Raw genomic sequence first — 20,131 nt, forward strand, 5'->3', positions numbered from 1 at the left:
CTCTCCATAAGTGTCTAGCTCCCCCAATCTCCGGAGGGCTCCGGGGCGAGCTGGAAGCGCAAGTCCGGGATGCAAACCCGACACTCCCAGAGGGGCCGCCTCTCGTCGGGTGGGTCCTTTCCGGCCACGCCTGGCGCGCCTTTCCTTTCCTTGCATCCGAGAGGTGTGAGGAGAGAGGCGTCCCAGGGCTGGGACATGGCCCCGCGAAAAGACAATGCCCGTCACCGCCCCAAGGAAATGAGATTCTCCGCAGGGGGAGAGGAGAGCTGCAGGCTCGGAATCTCGGGAAAACGAGGAGGAAAACATCCGTTAGTCCTGCTCTAGGCTCCATCCCGCATCACGCTAGCCTTTGGGCGTGGGTGGGGGCCGATGCAGCCCCGAGGAAAGGTCCCCGCCCCGGGTCCCGGGCAGAGCGGAGCCTCGGCGCCCTCCACTGGGAGTGGGGGAGGGGTCCGTAACCCCTGGGAGGGGGGAGAACAGGGAGAAATTTGCATTTTCAAAAACCGCGGTTCAGAAAGGACCGTGCCACGTAGACAAGCCAGTTGTGACGTTCAGCACAACGTGCTACTGAAATACCGAAATCCGCCACCAAATGGCGGCTCCTGCAGTCTGCCGCGCTGATACAGAGGACTCGCCGGGCGTCGCCCATTTTAGGCTGCTTTCACTTCTGTGCTGTTACCCCAATCCTCTTTCCCCAAACCGTCCCTTCCTCTCCCCGCTTTTGGGTGCACGTGGGACTCCCGGGTCAGAGAAACATTTCTGTCCCGAGGATCAAGCAGGCGGGGGCTCTGCAGGAAACCGGCTGCATCCCAGCGGCTTTCGGGGGCACATCCTAACACCCGACCGCCCGCTCCTCTATCCAGCGGGGGGTCTCAAGGGCGCTGGGCATTCCAGGTTCGCGCTGCCCGAAGACGCACTTAGCCGTCATCTTTGGGAACCCAAGGTGTGGTCCTTCGCCCAGAGCTTGAGCTTTCTGCCGCGCAGCTACCCCCTCCTTGACACTGTCACCCGGTTAACTTTCCTTCCCGGGGGATTAGAGCCCACTACCCATTAAACATTTTCAACTGTAGGACCCTCTCCCATCGGCCTTTCTAGTCACCGTCCACGAAGCTCAGCCTTCAGCAACCCTCGAGATGGCAATTTTATATTTTGTTAATCATATGGCTTACAATCTTTCCAACAAAACCCCGAACTCCAAGGACACCTCGTTATTGAAGGAGAAAGGGCATAGGATTTGAAACAGCAGGAGGGAGGAGGGCAAAGAAAGGCGATGATCTGGAATGGCCCCTCAAGGATGTGCTTCTAGGGGCTTTGCAAGCCAAGCCGCCGCCTCCTCCGACGTGGGACCCTTTCCTGCCCGCGCGGAGCTCGCGGCCCAGGAGCCAGTGGATGTGTCTCAGCAGCCGGGCTGCCCCGCCGGCGTCTCTCCCGGTGGAGAAGCCTCCGGCAGGACGGGGGCCGCCTTGTGGAGCCACGCTTGTCCGGCTGTCGCCGTCACTCGCTACGGGATCCGGCTTTGGAGAAACGACTTCGCTTCCCCGCCTCCCCAGCCCGGCAGGGCCTGAAAATCTCGCTTTCAAATTTGGCGGGATCCGCGTCCGCCGAGCGGAGGGCGGTGCGAGGCGAGCGGCGCACGCGCAAAATGGCCTCCCGGTGCCCCGCGGCCTGGGCTCGCGCGCGGAGCCGGGACGAACCCCGCGGCGCACTCCGCGCCAGAGGTCTGAGCTGTAGCTCTTTCCAGTCTTCCGAGAGCAGCTACTTAAAAAAATAAAGACAGGGAAAAGGGCCGTTTCCTTCTTAACCCGTCCTTAACCCGTAAAGGCTCCCTAATCGGGAAGGCAGCGCTGCCGGGAAGGGAAGGTCATTTTCTCCAGCCGGGCATCCTGATCCATTTCTACCGGCCGTTGCTTTTTCCATGCTAATCACCCTCGCCCCTACTTTATCTTCCAAGCCCTGCAGCGCGCTCCTGCCTTCGGCTTTCTTTGAGTATCTTCCGCTCTTGGGGGCACTTAGACCTAAGACTGTAGCTCCTGGACCGACTTCCTTATTTTCAGTAACCCCTCTAGCCATCTCCGTAATGTTCTCTTTCCTTCCATCTCAATTTACGACGCATTTTCCGAGTACCTGGTCCACAGCGTTCCAAGGGTCTTTAGGGTTCTACCTAACTTAGAAGGACAGAGTTGGAGAGCGCCGAATCCGCACCGAACTTGAAATCATGTTCACAATGAAGTTTGGAGTTTATGATGACCCAACAATCAGAGCAAGAAGTAATTTTTTTTTCACTGAAATGTAGGTGACTCTGAGGGAACATCACTTGCTATGTTGGAGAATTCCTTCTAATAGTCTCTGGAAAGGATATTTTAAGACAAGAGTCAGAAGAATGGGAGTAATTAAACTCATTCATTGGAAGTTTTATTGAGTGCTTACTATTCATTTAGAGGGTTAAATGAGACTTCGGGGTGAGTTTTCCATATGCACTTGAACTTCTCCAGAAAACTCATAAGGATCCTAGAGTAGACTTTCCAGTGATAAATGACTTTTGATGTCGTCGACTTGATGAAGACCGGAATTGATACTGAAATCTTCATGTGAGACCTCTAGAAATTGCACACTCAGAAAAAGAAACTGGTGCAAATAAAGGAAATCCGTTTCAAGAACCAAAAGAAGAAAAAACGTTTAAAAAAATTAACTGCGGAAACAGGAAACACTCGACTGTGTAAACATTTTCGGAGACTTTCATAATCAAAACTGGGCGATCTTGAGATTTGCGAGGAGGTGGACAGGCTCAGGGGCTTCGCGGGGGTGATTCCCAAGTCTGACTTACTGGGAAGCTCCCTTTTGCGATACTTTATCTTCTTTGTAAAGGACCCGTCTATCTGAATTCTTTGGTCCTAGTTTAATTCAAGGTTTTATTTTGGAGGAGTCAGGATCTTTTTTTTTTTTTTTTTAGAGCGACCTTAGAAATAATCACTTGTACTGTTCATTTTATACCTGAAACATCCTCAAGTGGAATTACCTTATCTAGCCCAAGAGCCTTATGTTGGAGCTGCGTTCTGTGTTGTTTGCACCTTAGATGTCTTAAAGATACATATGTTTTTTTAAAGGGTCCTTTAAAATGTAATTTCATCAAGACCTTTTGTTTGGGATAAAGTGTAAGGAAGACTGTATGGAGGGAACAATCATCCTGTTTCAAAATACCATGGAGCCTCCATTTCATGGAGCACTAAACTAAATCAGAATTTCCAACTGTCATTCCAGGAGCAGCGTCAGAAGAAAAAGATTTATTTATCAAACTTTGAAGGTATAAAGAGAAATGAAGAAAAATAACACTCCCTTCACCTTAGGATTCTAAAAGGGACTAGGATCCATGTGCAGATTGTTTCTAAAATTAAAATCCCATCTCCTCTAAAGATTGCCATAAGCTTTTTTTAAGAACCGAACATTTTCATTTCTGCTTGGCCAGTGCAAGTAGATTTCACCTGGGTTCCTTTTAGGTTCCTACTATGATTTCATAACAAAACTTTATCTGGATAGGCCTATACAATGAGTGAACCAAAAGACTTCACAAATGAGCTACAACTCCAAATATTGGGAAAAGAATAAGAAGAAAGCATGAAGAAAAGCCCTCATCAACTAACTCTGCCTGTTGCATGGCACCTTCAGAGATCCTAGTATTTGCGCATACGGATAGGGAAAGCAGCAATATAGTTGGTAGGTTAAGTCAACTGACGGGTAACTTTTTCCCCAACTCAGTGCAATTAACGGCCGGTAATTTTAAAAGCAAAAAAGGTTCTTGTAAAGTGGTATGCATGTGTAAAAGCAAGACAGATCACTATTTACACAACAGCGACCAGCCTCATTCTCTTTTTGCATTTAAGCTAAAATCTGTGAAATCAATTTAGGCATTTTCTGTGGGATATTTTTAGCCCTAATTTTGTGGTATAGAATCTCAGAAGGCTTTTCAGAAGGAAAAGCTAACTTTTCAGGTACCTTGCCTTGACTGCAAAGAGATACAAGTTAGTTTTGGTATAGGTTTTTGTAAGGTTGAAATTTTAAGTGGTAGTTTAGCAGAAGTTTTAAGTCTTAATTGTCAGATCTGTGATGGCTGAATATAGGAGAGTACAGCACATTTATAATCTTTCTTCTGTTTTATTAAGACAAATTTTCAATGAAATATCCTTTAAAGCTTAAGGAATTTTCAAATTGAAAAGGGGAAAATTCTTCTTTCAAACAAAATAAATGGACATGCTTTCAAGTATGGTAAAATAGTGTTAGATGAGCCATAAATGCAGTATCTGCACTTACTAAGTAATTTCAAATTATTTACTAAGTAATTTCAAAGATAATCCCATAACAAGGTTGAGAAAGTCTTGGAGTTCCATATTGGGTCCTACAACTTGGTTTTGTGTGAGTCAAATGACAATCCACTAGCACTTGGGAAGTTTTTATAGCCTTTGAAAAATATTTTTTCATTCTTTATATACATGGTCATAGCCAAAGTAAAAACATCGCTTAAAACTTCTATTAACTTTTTTTTTAGGTCTTAGATAATATGATGAAAAACTTGAGAAGAAAGGCCTAGAAAAATGAGTTAAAATCACCAACATTGGCAAACATGGGTAACTTTTACTTCAAAGATTGTAAATAAACAGATACATCTTTCAATTGGGCTTTCAAGCAATTATACAACAAAGCATGACTCTTAGCAACATCACTAAGACAGCAGTGGATTTTCTTTAGCTTTTACCACTTGTAGTCCACAACAGGGTTCCCAAAACTTCTGCATAGTGTGCTTTTCATATCAAATTTTTATTAAAGGCTTAGCTGTTTTCTAAATGAATATCCTTTTTATTGGATTTTTTCCAATTACAAATGAAATTTCATTTTACATCTATAATTAGAAACAACACTTACAATGGGACTATACAAATTTAGGTCAAAATAAAAATATATGTATTTTGTGGTTTCATAAAACTTCATTTACTGCATCTTTAAAGAAAGCAGAAGTAACAGCAATATATGTAAAAGTAATGATTTAATGACTATAAGCAAGACAGAGCAATAGAATTGTGCTTCTTTTGCAGACTGGAGACAATGAAATGTTCAGCTACAGTTTTCCCATACAAACATGAAACAATCCATATAGAATAAACACCCTTACAAATAACTGATGGGTGATGAACACACACCAAGTTCGACCAAAGCAAAACACAAACTGAAAGTTGTTGGGGATATTCGTACTTTAAATTCAACATGCTCACTCTACTTAAAAATTAATACCTGTAGAAGCTCACAATAAATTGCTTCTATTTCCAGATATTACAAAGGGCATATTCCATTGTTTATAACTGTAAAAGCAACTCTTAAATTTGAAATGATCACTATACCACATACTAAAATAATTTTAGATAAAATGCTTTCTTCAGTAATTTGCTGGTTTATTTAAAAATTTGTTTTAGAATTCCAGTGACCAATATGCATTTTAAAAACACATTAATTCCACCATAAGCAATGGGAAATGAAGACAGCATTTCCATAATCTTTAGTTAAAAGTTTTTCTTTAATGCAACTATTAATTTTAAAAGTAAACATGTATTACTAGAGAAAAGTCAGTATTACGAATATGCCAATTGCTTCCAATGGGACAGAATTTAGAATCAGATATCCACACTTAAAAATATTCTATGCTGGTAAGGCTCAAATATAGAGTATCTGCAAAGGTCGAACCAGTTGGGAGAATTTAACAACCATTTCTGAATTCATGAAACACAATATTTTCTTTATAGTATTTATAAATATATCATACAACACTGTTTCCTGTTATGTCATATACCAATATGGCATTGTACAACAAGCATAATGCCATCTGATTCTTACAAAAGTGAATCATTTAAACAAGTCAGTAAAATAAACGGTAGTACCCGCTTTTAGGCATACAGATTGTAAAACTGAAGTTCACTTTCCTTTGATCGGTTTTGCGTCGCAACAGAGAAGTAAAAATCAAACAGGAATCAAAATGGCTAAATATGCAAGAAACCGTTATTCACAGTGACATGGCTACATAGAATGCATTATTCTATGCATATTCTTTCCATTTGTTGAATTTCAAGATAAAAAGCACTTGTTTTCTACAGATTCACAAAACAGCATAATAACAAGAACAATCAAGGAGGATGTAATGTAGGGTTAGTTGAGATTAACAAACTATGGCCCAATGTTTATATTCACTGCAGAAGATTTTCAAATCCAAACAATGGTTACAGAAACCATTTCACATCTGTCCTAACACACAGAAAAAAAACATCTTGCCTGCTTTCTCAGAAACCCATTCTTTAGAGGAACGATCTTTTCCATTAACGTCCATATGAATAGTACATCTAGTCCGTCTTTTATAGCCAAATTTAATGTCACTACAAAAGAAAGCAAAGTGGACGATAGTCACATGTATTAGCATCTATAAAGCTGTAATGGCATGAAGATATCTATAGAAATCAGGGGATTAAAATCTCTTTCCTCAACAGTCTCAGGTATCAACCAGACGAAGTTGCTGACGATCCATTTACTGACGACTTTCGAGGTCTATTGGCAAAGGAAGATTGGTGGTTACCACTGGGACTGCTGCTGGTTCCATTCATAGTACTGGAAATGTGAGGAAACTGAGGATGAGGAGACTGGACTGGAGTGCTGGGGCTGGGCAAACAAGAAGAGGTGGAGGGAATGCCTCCTGCTGGGCTGTTGGCCTTGTCACTCCCAGAGTCACTTTCCAGTTCTCCAGCGTTTGTCAGTCCATCTCTCTGGTGACTGATCTTCATTCTTTTACAAGTAGGTCGAACTCTGTATTTCAAAGGGAGCGGACCATTCTACAAAGTTAAGAGGGAAAAAACAATCAGTCTTACATCTTTAAGTACAGCTTGCCAAAATAATCGTTGAGCATCAGGGATGCTACTTACCCTTCTCCAGGTATAAATGTAGGCAATGTCCATTAGTGTATAGTAGTCCTTTAACGGTTCCTCTTCATACATGACATCAATCTGTTGAAAACAACACTTCAGTTTCTTAACATCACAAAGAACCAAGGTAAATCTAGATTTTTTTTTTTTGGTCATCCAAATATAATCCAAAGAGGCTTTAAAAAAAAAAACATTTTCTCCAAACATTTGGACAAAGAAACAAATCCCTCTTGAAACTTTAAATGAGGAAAAACATTTCTTGAAATTATTAAGGGATTTGTTTTCATAGCATAAAAAGGAATCCATATCAAACCTTTTGAGAACTATTTCCAAATTGTGCCAAATTAAAAAAACAAAAGAAATTGTTGCTTTTTTGGGTTTAGAATCCAAAAAGAAAAAAGTCATTGAATGAAAAAAAAAGATTTACATAAAACACATGAAGACTACAAAATAGATACCTGGAAAGTATTAGGTATGTCCATTTTACTTCTGAGAAACTTTCTTAGGTGCATCACAGTCATTGCTGCTGGGCATCGTAAGTATCTCTTATCATTCACCTAAGAGTATATTTAAGAAAAGGAATTTTTTAAACATTCCTAACTTTAAGACTTTTTTAAAAAGTCCATTAGATATATGTCTAAATATGATAAAAGGTACCAATACCGAAACTGGGATGTGACTAAGTTCTTAGCTAGTCTTTGAGTTTGCTTTTATGTTAAATACTAGATGAACAGATTCCTTATATAATAAGGAAACTTTCAGTACATCAAAGCATTAAACGTTATTTAAAATATTTTGTAAAAATAGTACTCACATATAAATTCTGTCTGTTAACTATTGGATACACATCACTCGTAAACATCGAACATGACAATTTTCTCCTGTTTGACCCTAGAATATTCTAAGGGGCAACATACACCCTCATAAAATCTAGCATCCAAGCAATGTTTCTTCTATATGTTTTTGTGTCATGGGACATACCTCCTCCTTAGATTTCTCCTTGTCTTTATTTACTTTCCGATCCAATCTAAGAAACAGATAATTTATTAGGGGAACAATAAATCTAAAAAATCATATTAGCATGAAACATACTTCTTAAAGAATTTACCTGTTCTGGTCAAAGAATTCAATGGATAAACTTATTATCTCATCATCAGTTATAATTCTCTTGTCTTCATCTGCAACTTCTCCTCTATCTTCATTAGAGCCATTGGCAGCTAGAAAGACATTTTGATATTCAATTTTTACAATTAAACATTTAATTAAAATATATATACAGAAGAATGGATGTGGTACTTTAGATTAAACTTAATTCTAATGAATTACTGGATAAGGTCTCCCTCCACCTAAAACGTCTCTCCCCCTCCAAAGAGTTTACCATCAGCTGAAGGATGAGCTGCATAAAAATCCCTTCTTCTCTTCATTTCATCTAAAGATGGGGGGGAGGAGAAAAAGACGTAAACATTTGGTATAGCAGGTAAAACCCATAAATACTTTTTAAAGAATTCATTTTTAAGCAAAGTACTCACTTTTGAAAAGCCCTGGAACTAATTTGTATACAATATCTTGAAGAGTTTTATCTGACCTGAAGAATTAATTAGAAAGTAAACTATCAATTAATATGGCACAAACTAAAAAGAATGTTCATAAGTTATTACACATTCTTTGTGTTCTTTGTGTCATAGTAATTTGATTGTGACACTATAACTACATCAATATGCTAATTATGAGAATAAAAGTTCTTAGGTAGTAGCACTGTTTTAAATTAGTGGAAAAATATTTTATATTCATTAATAAATTCTTCACATTTCACTGAATCAAGAGAAGTGTACCTTTCAATTTACTAAATTAGCTAATACAGAAGAGAATAAAGAAGATTGAATGGAAGCAGTTTGAACACATCACTCTTGCCTGTCATGGAGTCAATAAAGCAATGCAAAAATGCAGAATTAATTTGGTTTTTAAAAGGTGATTTAAAAGAAATTTAAATCTCTTGAATAATACTGAATTTTGTTTAAAGTAGTCATCATTAAAATGGCCAAGAAATTAAGGGCTACCCTCCACCAAGTGCACACATTAGATAGGGAGTCAACGGTAAATTCTGTGAGAAGAAATAAACACTAAACTCAATAATTATGCAATGCCAATAGCAATTACAATGACTTAAAATATTTTCCTACCTTATATTCAGTAAGGGTCTAGTTTTGTGAACTTGGACATCACAGATGGGACAATACTTGCTGGTCTCCAGGTAACGCACAATACATGTTTTACAGACTAGAAATAAAAACACATTCCTTTTTTTTTAAAGTTTAGGAATTAGATGCTAAGCATTAAAATTAGTATCAGAAACAGAGAACTAGTAACAAAATGGTACATGCCAAAAGGTATTTCTAATTAAACTAACTCAGCTCACATCCTGAGAACACTTGTACAGTTCACTTCTGCAATTTGTACTTATACAATAATATTTTACTAAATATGTATTAAAAAGTCACTAAGTGCAAGAGAATAAAGACTCCTTCACTTTGTACCAACATTCTCAAGGATTGCAGGAATTGTTAGTTTTCAAATTTCATGATAAAATGTTAAATATACACGACACCAAAAAAAGGTCTAAAACTTTGTACTTACAGGAATGTAGACATTCTATTATGGTTGTGGCATCAATGAAGTACCCTCCACAAAGCACACACATTAGGTGGGGATTTAGCTCAGTGATCTTGATTCTGGTTGTTCGATGCATTTCTGCTTGATAAAGGATCCTGCAAGACACAGGAATATTGGCCGTAATTCACAGAAAGAGAATCGAGATTATCTCCAGCTCCTAATAACCCTACCCTCTGAAATGCTGAGGGAGTTCATAAAACTCGTTGAACACTGTACAAGCTGGACTGTCTCACCGTTTTCTACAGAAGGAATTTACTAATCAGACCTCAATCAATTCTACTGAACTGTTGAAAAAGGATCCAAGTAAAGTAATTTCCAGTCCCTCCGGTCATTTCAGGAGGAAGAAGAAAAGGTCTGGGGTGGGGGCTGGGAGCTGCGAGTATTCGGGTCTCTTTCTTCCATTTGTCCTCCAGCCCAGCAGCCCCACGGCTGCTGCAGCCATCTCACAATCCCCGCAGATATTTACCAACCGCTAGGGCTTGTTCCAGGTCTCCAAATTTATTGTAAAACTTCCTTATGGATCTTCGATCGAAAATCCGGGAGCATGCCCTGGCTTCCCAGGGGTTCTGGTTGTTACAGGCGGTTCCAGCAACACGAATCTGGCACGTTTTGACCCGATACAAAGGGAAAACAATTCTGCTCTATCTGCATCCCTGGCATTTCCGGAGCTGGGTGCTGGGGCCGCAGGAGAAGCACCTCGAGTCGGCCTCGGGCTGGGGCCTGAGCGGGCGGACGCCCGGGGGCCGCGATGCGAGGGGCGGATCCAGCGGCGCCCGGGGCTCCATCTCACTCCGGATTCGGAACTCGCCTCTGTCGGGGTTTCCATAGCAACTTACACTTACACTTGGCATCCGGCCACCGCTGCAACTCCGCGCGGAGCCCGGCCGAGCCCGGAGCTTCGGCGGGTGTGCGGGGCAGCCGGGCGGCGGCGGCAGCGGCGGGCGCGGGGGAGGGGCTGGCACAGCTCGGGGGCGGGGCTGGCGCGGGGGCGGGGTGGGGTGCGGGCGCACGGCGCGGGGGTGGGGCGGCCCCACGAGGCCCGCAGCGCTGGGGAGCAGGATCCCGGCCCGCGGCGACCTGGCAGGCAGCCTGGGGGACCCAGGAGCGTGCAGTGGTAAAGGAAAATGCAAACCGCACTCCCGGCCATTTCCGACACTCTTGGGGGCCTCTTTCCACGTCGACTCGGCGCGAAGAGCTTCTTTCAGATCCTGATTCTTTCGGCCTCTCCTGTTAGCAATCACTAGGGTCAAAATTTTCACGAAGGGATCTTTTGAGAATTGCCAACTGTGCACTTAGCCCGAAACCGTCAGGGCTCAAATTGCAGAGATGCTTATTGAGCTGAACCTCTTTTAAGCTTTCTTCTCTAATAGGAAGTTCTCCTGTAGATTAGATGAGCGATACAAAGTTTTGGAAAGGCTGAAAACTGAAATGTTTTACAACAGACGAGGTGGGCAAAGCCTTGTTTTATCTGAACTATGCTGGAGGCAAGAAAAACTCCTTGAATCAATGATAGTGACAATATGTAAAGAACCATGTGACCAGCCCATTCCCAAAGCTAAATCAACACCTTGTCAACCCAGAGCATCTATGGCACAGAAAAACAAATGTCATTTTCTCAGCCCAACCTCCATGTAGTCCCCCATACAATGAAAGGATATTCCCAACAGATATCATATATCATAGAAAAGTCACGGTGGGGAACTGTCAGTAGCAATCCACCAGCGGACAATCAGGGAAGTCAATTACTTCGTGCAGTATTCTTGAAAAATGCATTTCTTACTCCCACTTCATTCATTTCAGAATCTGAAATAAGCCTAAGCTTCCAGACTTATCTGAAGTACATTCTCAAAGCTGCCTTGAATAGACATCTAGGAACCTGTGAAACTTGAAGATGCATCTGAGGTTTTAATTCTTAGGGACTTTTAATGCAGAAGAGGGAAATACTAATCAACATACATCAATGGCTGAAACTAGCTTTAGAGTACTTAAAAAAAAAAAGTAAAAACAAAACAAAGCCTCTTTTATGAAAGGTGACCATGGTGGCAACCAACAACTTCAACCAGAAAATGTCATTGTGTAACTCCTCAGTTATCTTTGTATGACTTCTTTAGAGAAATACTGTCAATATACTGTTAATATAAATCTAAGTGGGGTTGCAGAGGAGTTGTGGGTGGAACACTGTCTCTAAAGAGTAGCAATATTTAATTCTATTGTACTTGGTGATTACAGACAAGCCTTGGTTCTCAAAGACACCTCTCCTTGTGAAACTGCAGGATGTTTCCTAGAAAGATTGGGTTAGCAAGGTGATACTTCTGTCTCCTTGTGAAAGCACATCACACTAATGCCACTGATCATGACTTTCAGAAAGGGTCTACAATAAAAACAGCTGCCTTTATTTCTCCTCTACTTTACAGAAAACTAACACCAGACAAACACAAATATTAACACACAGAACAATCAGACCTCAGTGAAGGGTAATCTACTGGTTGGCTTTGAACATTTAAGTCACATGTACTTGACCAGAACCCTTTCAAATTCATCTTAAGTCTTAATTCACACAACTCCTCTAACTTCAATTCAAAAGAATTTGGCCACAACCCTATTACCATTTATGATGCTGGTAAATATCACTTATTATTTCTATAAGAATCAGTTCCTTATCTTTTTATACCACTTGAAAAAACTAGCAACCTAATCAAGACTTCCAAAACATTTGATGTACTTGGTAAGGTTTAAGAAACAATCTCTTGCACCTTAGAAAGGAAAACCTTCTAAGTTCCATAACAGAAAATGCCAGTTAAGCAAGCAAAAATGCACCAAACATACAATGGAAAAAATACTGAATAGTTAAACCTTGCCATTATAACACACACTCAGTTGGGGCTGTCAGTTTTGTTGGAGGCCTAAAACCAGTAATGTCAAAATGAAGGAAAACAGAAGCAAGTTCTTATGTTAACAATCAGCTTGACTACTGCAATCTAAGAAATGCAAATGAACTCCATAACCCCAGCTGAGGCTCACAGCCCAATACAAGTATGGGTAAAGTTGGGGCTAACTAGACTCCTAGGGAGAAGTTTGCCCTTGGGGCACTTTATGCACACCCAAGAACTTGGTAGTAGAGCATCAATGGACTTACCAAGTACAACTAAGTGGCTCAATTCTCTTACAGAAGCTCAATTCTCTTATAGTGACTCTTATATGGCGTTAAAGATACTGTTACTAGGCATAAATTTACAGGCAGATTATTTCAAACACATTTGCACTCTGGGATGGATGTACACATGTGTTTAAAAAAGTATGAATATGTTCATAAAATCAACCTCTAAGGGATTCTGAGCAGTCTACTTAAAATAAAACTCAAATACTATTATAGCTTCCTATATGCTGTTAGCAATTGGCATTCTTAAGTTTCAAGACTTTAGTGTGGCTTATAATATGTTTCCAGAACTTGAGGGTTAAGGGTCCTATAAAATATAGGTTGAACTACTCATAACATTCTAGGCACCACTAACCTACATTTGGATTTAAATAAATATGCCCAGAATTTTGCCTACTATAAGGGAAGGGGTTAATACATGCTTCTCTTTCAAATATTGAACCGTGACCACTAAGCCCACTAAATCCTTTTATTGCAATTGGGAATGATCAAAGTCTCTCTACTTGTTTACTTCCAATTATTAACTGTAAATCTCTGTGAAAATGATCATGCTATATCGCTGTCAAAGCCAAAACAATGCGTAAACATATGCCATCAACTTTTAGTGCTCGTTTTCCAAAGCATCTCTTTACCACATGACCTATCCTGACATTTAGCAAAACCTATTAAACGCTGTGGACTTAAGTCATGGTTCTAAGTACTATCCCATGCTAGAGGTTGAGAGAAAAAAATGTAGTCTCCGAGAGGGAAAAAAAGAAAAAGAGGAAAAAGAAAGAAAGAAAGAGAGGAAACCTCTTGCAAGACTAACGTCCACTCACCATCATCACTCCAAAAAAAGCTCCAAATTTGAAATGCCCACTTCCCAGGGAGCACGTCCCAAGTAATGTTTGCAGAACATTATCCGAGACTCCCAACAAATAACACCTCGAAAACTTTACCATTTTAAACACAAATGCAGGAGACCTTGGAAACAACTGGGAACCGCCATCTTACAAGCCATCCAATTTCACACAAGTGTCCCTCCAACTTAAGTTAATAACATTTTTGTTCGGGCTCTCTCCAGCCTAACATTCACCTTGGAGGGATCGCTGCCCCCCACGCAACCCGTCCCTATAAAATGGGGGCGTTCTCTGGCAGTTTAAACCCCTCCAAAGCCCTTTCTTCAGGAGAGGAGGGAAGCCACTTGACCCAAGTAGCTCCCGATTTCAGGCATCCGTCCCCGTTTTATCCAAATCTACCTCTCAACAAAGGGCGCCGCGGCCGGGAGAGCCACAGAGGCTGCAAATAGAAGTGTTCTTCTCGGGGGCCATGTGCGTCGCGAGGGTGTAGAGGGGCGCTCGGGGGAGAAAGGAACTAAAACGTGGGGCCGCGCGCGGCGCGTCCGGGCTGGAGCGGGCGGCGGCTGGAGCGGCGCCGAGGCCGGCTGGCGGCGGCGGCGCGGCGCGGGCTGCGGGTCGGTCCCGGCGCCGCGGGAGTCGGCGGGCGGCGGCGGGCGCGCGCTCGCGCTCGCGGGCGGCGCGCGGGGCCGGGCGGCGCGCGGGGCCGGCGGGCGGGCGGCGGCGGGCGGCGGCGCGGGGCTCGGCGCCCACGCTGTCAGCGCCCTCCCGGCCGGCGCGGGCGAGGCGCGGGGGGGCTGCTCCCTGTCCACCCGCGGCCGGCCCGAGCCCCGCGCGGCCCCCGCCGCCCCCAGGCCCCGTCCCGGAGGCGCCTCGCCTCCTACGTACCCGGAAAAAGCAGCCGGCGAGAGGCGATCGAAGCGGGCGGAAAAGACAATGAAAGTTAAAAGTCGTTCAGCAGAAAATGAATGTGAGCCAAGCGGCCATCTTGAAGCGAGCTGCAGACGCCGCTGTCAATGGGCAACGAGCGCAGCCGAGAGGAGCCGCGGCCGCCGCGCTCGGCTCATGCTGCCTCCCGAGCCCGGCCTCCTCCTCCTCCTCCGCCTCGGCCTCCTCCTCCTCCGCGGCCTCCTCCTCCTCCTCCTCCTTCTCGGCCTCCAACGCCTCCTCCTCCTGGGCCTCCTCCTCCTCCTCGGCCGCCGCCGCCTCCTCCCGCTCCGCACTCGGGGGAGGGAGCTCGCGGAGGGGGCGCGATCAGTATTATTCTGCGGGGCTGGGAGGTGTTTCTAATCCGGATCGGGGATCCCTCGCCAACATCCCCATTGTCTCGCAACGATCTCTGCCTTTAATACTACGATTATTATTTCATAGTTGCCGTGGGGGGAGGAGGGCGGGTGGGGGGCGCCGTGTGTGTGCGTGCGGAGAGGCGGGGGGAGGGGAGGAAGGATGAAGAAGGGGGAGGGGAGGGTGGAAAAAAAAATGCACCGCTGAAGGCAGAGTGGAAACTGACACCGGCTCCAAAATGGCTCAGAGTCCGCCCGCCCCCTCCCCCCGCCACCCCCCCCACAGGGTCACGTGCTCCCCTCATTCCTTAAGGGCGGCCTGGGAATTAGTGTCGGTGTAGTCGGGCCCGCGGCCGCCCCCTCCCCTCGGAGCAGCGCGACCCGGCCCCCTCCCCCTCGCTCGGCGCGGCGGCGGCGCTGGCGCTGGCGCGGCTGCGGAGACATTTCTCCACAGCGCCACATGCGCCACCCTGCTCTCGGCGCGGGCATCGCTCCGGCCCCGCACGCAGCTCAGCCCACCCCACCCCCCGTTATTTCTTTCTTTCCGCCGCCCGCCTCCGCCAGCGGCGGAGACGTCCGCGGGCTCCCGCCGAGGAGAGCGCCCGGCCGCCGCCCCCCGCTCGTCCCCGCCGGCTCCACCGGCTGCGGCCCAGACTCCGGCGCCGCGGCGCGGAACCTGCGCCCGAGTTGGGCTCGCGGAAACATCAGCGCCCGCCCCGGTCTTCCCGCGGCCGCGCCGACCCCCCTCCCCGCCCGCCAGTGGCCGAAGCGGGGCGCGCGCGGGCAGCCGCTCGCTCGGGGCCACGGGCTCCGCGCGGGACCGGACGGCCCGGGCCTGGGGTGCCCGGCGGGCGAGCCCTCGGGCGCAGGTAACGGGGACTGGCCGGCTGCCGCCGCGGGGCTACCGCGCCCGCTCCCCACGTCCCGCGAACCTGGGGTCTTCAACCAACCCCGGAGATCGCATTCTTCCCCACTGTGTTTAACTAATCCTGAGACAAGGCGATCGTTAAAAGTTAACGCCAATCGTGTCTATGTCTTCAAAGTAATAATTAACAAACTAAAATCTAGACACACGCTCACCACTCTTTTTGTGAGAACAACTTATTTATTCAGAATGTGATACTGTACTTCCTTTCATAAGACTTGAAAAAGATCAAATGGGATCCAGGTACAGATAATGCTAAAGATGACTCAAATACTTAGGCAAAATTTCCCTCTTAACCCTTTAAAAAGTGTAAAAAAAATGAAGTGTCAAAATTTGTGAGTGACAGGAATCTAAAAGAAAAAAAATCTGTTCTCCTGCAAAGGAAGACGTCCAGCTCGCACAAACGATGGTTCGGCCAACGGCAAGGCGTTCCCGGTCTTCCTCTAGAAAGATCGTTAACTTCTCCAAGTTACAACTGAGTTGCTCTTTCCAGGCTTTTTGAAGCATCTTTAAGTTTCCCTACTAAGTCCTGAAAAACGTATATGATGGTACGTTTTTAGGATAAAACACGAGAAATAAGTATTCAAGTTTAAGAAAGATGCAAAAAAAAAAAAAGACGGGAGACACTTTCTAAACAAGTTTGAAATTCACAAAGATTTAAAACCTTTGACAAGCCACTATCAAGAGAAGGTTTTCCTCTAAAATACAAAATATTAAAAAAAATTAAAAGGTCAAAAGAAGGATTTCCTATAAACTATCTCATCTTCAAATGGGCTACTTGTCCTCAAATGTGAAATACGGTTTCTAACTGAATCCTCTTAACAGGCAAGGAATATCAAAATTAAATATCTCAAGTTATCTAACAAAGACTATGCTGTATTCACGTAAAGTTTGATTAATGGTTACATTAAAAAGACTGTAGGACATTCCTTTTGAAAAATTCAATTTCATCAAAATTTCAAGTAATGATACTCATTTTTTTAAATAGTAAGAAATAAATTTGTTGTCATGTCCATTAATCAATGTGGTTTTGAATCCCCTCAGTCTTACACTGGCAGTATAAACAGTTTTAGAATTTTATGTATACTTTCTCCTTTATAAAAAGTCATTTAAAACCACTATTTAAAAATCCTGTTTTGAAAGTTTAATTCAATTTTTGTAAGCAAAGAAGACATTTTCAAAGCCATGCTCTTCATTTTGCTTTGTCCTATTGGCTCAAACACATCACAAATAGAAAGAATTTACACTCAACACTACACAAGTTTATTTTAATTGGGGGGAACAGCAAATGCAGACCAATTCTCTATTAGTAACATCTTAATTTCAAAAGGGAAGCCTACATTAAAATATTGCTTTTGAAGCCCTCTTCCCATCAAATCCTTAACCAACCTTCATTGTCTACTGACAGATGGTTAGATTAATTTTCTTTTGAACTTTCCATAGGCATAATTCTCAATTAAAAATCTATGAAGAAAACATAGGCATTTTCACAGATCCTAATACTGTACCTGTAACTGTTCCATGTTGCAACTAAAACTAATCTCTGGATGGGATCGGGAATCAGTGTTCTAGGGAAGAAAAAATATGCTGTTTATTTAAATCAAGGAAATTTTAAATTTCATTGCACATTTAATTTTTAGACAGGGTTTTTGTATAAATACCTCTACATTTAAGGTCACCAAATATGCAGGTCTGTACATCTTATGAAGTTGATTCGTCTAAAACAACACAAGACATGAATTTCAGTCCTTAACTGTTTTTTTAAAAAGTTCCCTAAATTCCCTTAGAGAACATTTTGTTAAACTTTACCTTTATCTGATATTCCAAGCGCCAAGAAACATCAGTTATGTGAGGGAGAGATCTGCCTATACTGAAAGATACAATGATAATTTTGTTCATAATAACTGAAGAAAAACTTTTAGTTATTTATCTTTACCCACAATGGTGTCTACCACCTCCCCCACTCAGACACACACACAAATTTAATCCATTCGGAATTTAAAACTTTGTTAAACTTTATTTTCAAGTTCTGAATAGTAAAAGAGCATTTAAAAAATTATCTCAATAAACTTTATCTTTAAAAACATTAGCTTAACTTCAATTGTTTCACTTGCCCTTTGCCCCCCTCCCCCTTTTTTTGGTCTAGATCCCTGGTTTTTGCCCTGTTTGTTTCACACCAGTACTCTCCATTCATACCTGCAAGTGAAAAGTGGCTCAGCTTGACACCTTATACAGTACCTACCTTCCCAGTAGGATTTCTAGGGAATTCTTATTATTCTGGGAGGGGGAAAAAAAGAAAGAAAATACATCTTTGCAAACACAGTAGAAGACAAATAGTAACTGTTAATTTTTTTTAAATTTAAGGAAGTAACCTGATATTCCGTGCAAAACAATTCTATTCTCTCTCTATCAAATTTACAGTCTTCCAGAGAGGTGCTAAAGAAGAAAAAAAAAGCAAAACTTTAGTCTCCATTTTAAAAACTGAAATTGGAATCATAAAGGTACTATTTGAAAATAAATGGATATATAAATATATCCTGTACCTTAGAGTTGATTTGTCAGCTCTTTGCTTTCCAGCCTCCAGTATGTAAGTTGCAGCTGCTGCATGACAATGTTTTAAAACCACTGGGTCGATATGTTTCAAGTCTGGGTGATCTAAAATAAATTAATTGCCAATGATGCCTGGGATAATAAATTTTTTATAGCCCTGCTCCTAAAAAGGTATTTTAATTTGGGTAAAGAACCGTCTTTAACAAGATAACAAGAAGAATTCTACTATAAGGACTGGCAATTATAAGTTGAGATGAGCAACATGGTCAATGGCAAAACAATAAAGAGCACACATCAATAATTAACGCTGTTACCTGGTCTCAATTATCTTCTTTTATTTTGCCTTAATATTTTTATTGTTTTTAAAGAAACAATATAGTCCTAGGGTAAAACAACTATACAGCGGTCATTCTAATGCTGGATGGAGTCAATTCAGAGGAAAGTAAGATATTTTACATGGTGTAAATTTAAGAATGAATAAACTTTCCTTCTATAGATTGATTAATTTTAGGGTAACTGGCTCCATGGACATTAATATATGGGGGTGGGCGAGAGGGAACGAGTTCAGAATGTAAAATGCAAAATATTTTCATGCTTTGACAGCTATCCTTTTTTTTTTTTTGAGATTAACCCAGGTGGTGGTTACTATTTTCGTTTAAAGAACTTCCACTTTCATACATTTTGTACACGTGTTTAATTCGTGAAACTACAGGAAAAAGCCAAAAATTTGAATTGTTGAGATATTTATATTTAAGAAAATCATCTAAAAGCGATCTGTCTTAAAATATGCTTCCATTCATATGGCTCCTCAATCACTGACCGGACCACTTGACAAGAGTCTCCTCTCCTGATTAACTGGTGCGAAACAAAACATTATGCACCATATTTTAAGGTTCTAGGCGTGTAACCTGTGCAAAACACACTGAACTAGCGTGTTGAGAGGGAGTCAGAAGACCTTGAGGTATTCTCTAAGCTGGAAAATGTCAACACTGTTTGACCTAGTAATTACTTTGGAAGCAGACCCTTTCAAACCTTCGCCAGCCTAGCACTGAAAGCTTGAATTGCAGGGAGCTGCCCTGATGAAGGCCAAGTGTCAAACAGCCTTTGCCCCAGACCAGGCTGAAAACCTTAAATGTTAGGCCACAAACAAGACTTGAACACGGGCTTTACAAAGGAACAAAGAGACTGGGAGGGGAAATCAGGCCAGGAACGTGTAGCTGGCTGTGTGCAGGTGCCAACTGGGGACAGAACAATGCTCAGGGTCCGCTGTGGGTTCTGGCAGAGCCAAATCCCTACACTCCGTCCGGAGCGAAGGGCAAAGCCCGGAGACTTCCTCTTCCCGGGGCTTTCCCCTTCTCGCTCGGTCTCACTCCTCTTCTCCGAGCGCCCCTCCACCCAGGCCGATCCAGCTCAGAGCCGAGCGGCTTACCTAACACGGCCTCGTCCGCCTGGGCGTCCAGCAGGCTCTGGAAAGCCGCCCGGAGGAGAAGCGTGAAGGCGTTGGAGTCGAAGGAGCCGGGATCAGCCAGCATCTGGAAGCCTTTCTGCACATACTCCGAGAGCTCCATTGTGAGCGCGCCGTGACCTTCGACACGCGCACCACGTGACGCGCGCGCTCAGCTGATGCGGCCGCGCGCGCACGCGGCTGGGGCGGCGGCGCGGGCTGCGGGCCTCCCTGCCCGGGGCCTCCCCGCCCGGGGCCTCCCCGCCCGCGCCCCGGCCCGCGTCCCCGGCCGCCCGCCAGCCGCCGCCGCCGCTTC

At 43.6% G+C, this 20,131-nt stretch overlaps 2 protein-coding genes across 7 annotated transcripts; both read right to left on the reverse strand.

Moving 5' to 3' along the window:
- Positions 1-6,381: 6,381 nt before the first annotated feature.
- On the reverse strand, positions 6,382-15,120 carry BMI1 (BMI1 proto-oncogene, polycomb ring finger). Of its 6 annotated transcripts, none has more exons than XM_072954929.1 (10): positions 14,502-15,120; positions 9,585-9,715; positions 9,131-9,227; positions 8,480-8,535; positions 8,329-8,379; positions 8,059-8,167; positions 7,932-7,977; positions 7,409-7,507; positions 6,951-7,031; positions 6,382-6,860 (listed from the first exon to the last, which is right to left on the reverse strand). In XM_072954929.1, exons 2-10 carry the CDS (start codon positions 9,694-9,696, stop codon positions 6,531-6,533), a joined length of 981 nt encoding a protein of 326 aa, XP_072811030.1. In that variant the 5' UTR covers positions 9,697-9,715; positions 14,502-15,120; the 3' UTR covers positions 6,382-6,530. The 6 variants fall into 6 exon arrangements, with proteins under 6 accessions (XP_072811030.1, XP_031532304.1, XP_031532305.1 ...); XM_031676444.2 differs by lacking the exon at positions 14,502-15,120 and adding an exon at positions 14,016-14,229; XM_031676445.2 differs by lacking the exon at positions 14,502-15,120 and adding an exon at positions 10,463-10,568.
- An 859-nt stretch (positions 15,121-15,979) lies between these two features.
- On the reverse strand, positions 15,980-20,102 carry COMMD3 (COMM domain containing 3). Its single transcript, XM_006208864.4, has 8 exons — positions 19,801-20,102; positions 18,365-18,476; positions 18,194-18,257; positions 18,064-18,098; positions 17,631-17,691; positions 17,483-17,539; positions 17,330-17,389; positions 15,980-16,350 (listed from the first exon to the last, which is right to left on the reverse strand). Exons 1-8 carry the CDS (start codon positions 19,937-19,939, stop codon positions 16,291-16,293), a joined length of 588 nt encoding a protein of 195 aa, XP_006208926.1. The 5' UTR covers positions 19,940-20,102; the 3' UTR covers positions 15,980-16,290.
- Between the last annotated feature and the right edge of the window lie 29 nt (positions 20,103-20,131).

This window comes from Vicugna pacos, chromosome 35, assembly GCF_048564905.1.
Source record: "Vicugna pacos chromosome 35, VicPac4, whole genome shotgun sequence".
NCBI lineage: Eukaryota > Metazoa > Chordata > Mammalia > Artiodactyla > Camelidae > Vicugna > Vicugna pacos.

Excerpts from the sequence above, each read along its gene's own strand:
- BMI1 (XM_072954929.1), bottom strand. The coding sequence starts at position 9,696 with ATGCATCGAACAACCAGAATCAAGATCACTGAGCTAAATCCCCACCTA. Across the intron at positions 7,032-7,408 it reads ACATACCTAATACTTTCCAG|ATTGATGTCATGTATGAAGA; the intron begins GTATCTATTTTG and ends TGTTTTCAACAG. Across the intron at positions 6,861-6,950 it reads ACATTTATACCTGGAGAAGG|AATGGTCCGCTCCCTTTGAA; the intron begins GTAAGTAGCATC and ends TTAACTTTGTAG.
- COMMD3 (XM_006208864.4), bottom strand. The coding sequence starts at position 19,939 with ATGGAGCTCTCGGAGTATGTGCAGAAAGGCTTCCAGATGCTGGCTGAT. Across the intron at positions 18,099-18,193 it reads TGTTTTGCACGGAATATCAG|AATAATAAGAATTCCCTAGA; the intron begins GTTACTTCCTTA and ends TCCCCCTCCCAG. Across the intron at positions 17,692-18,063 it reads CTAGAAATCCTACTGGGAAG|TATAGGCAGATCTCTCCCTC; the intron begins GTAGGTACTGTA and ends TGTATCTTTCAG.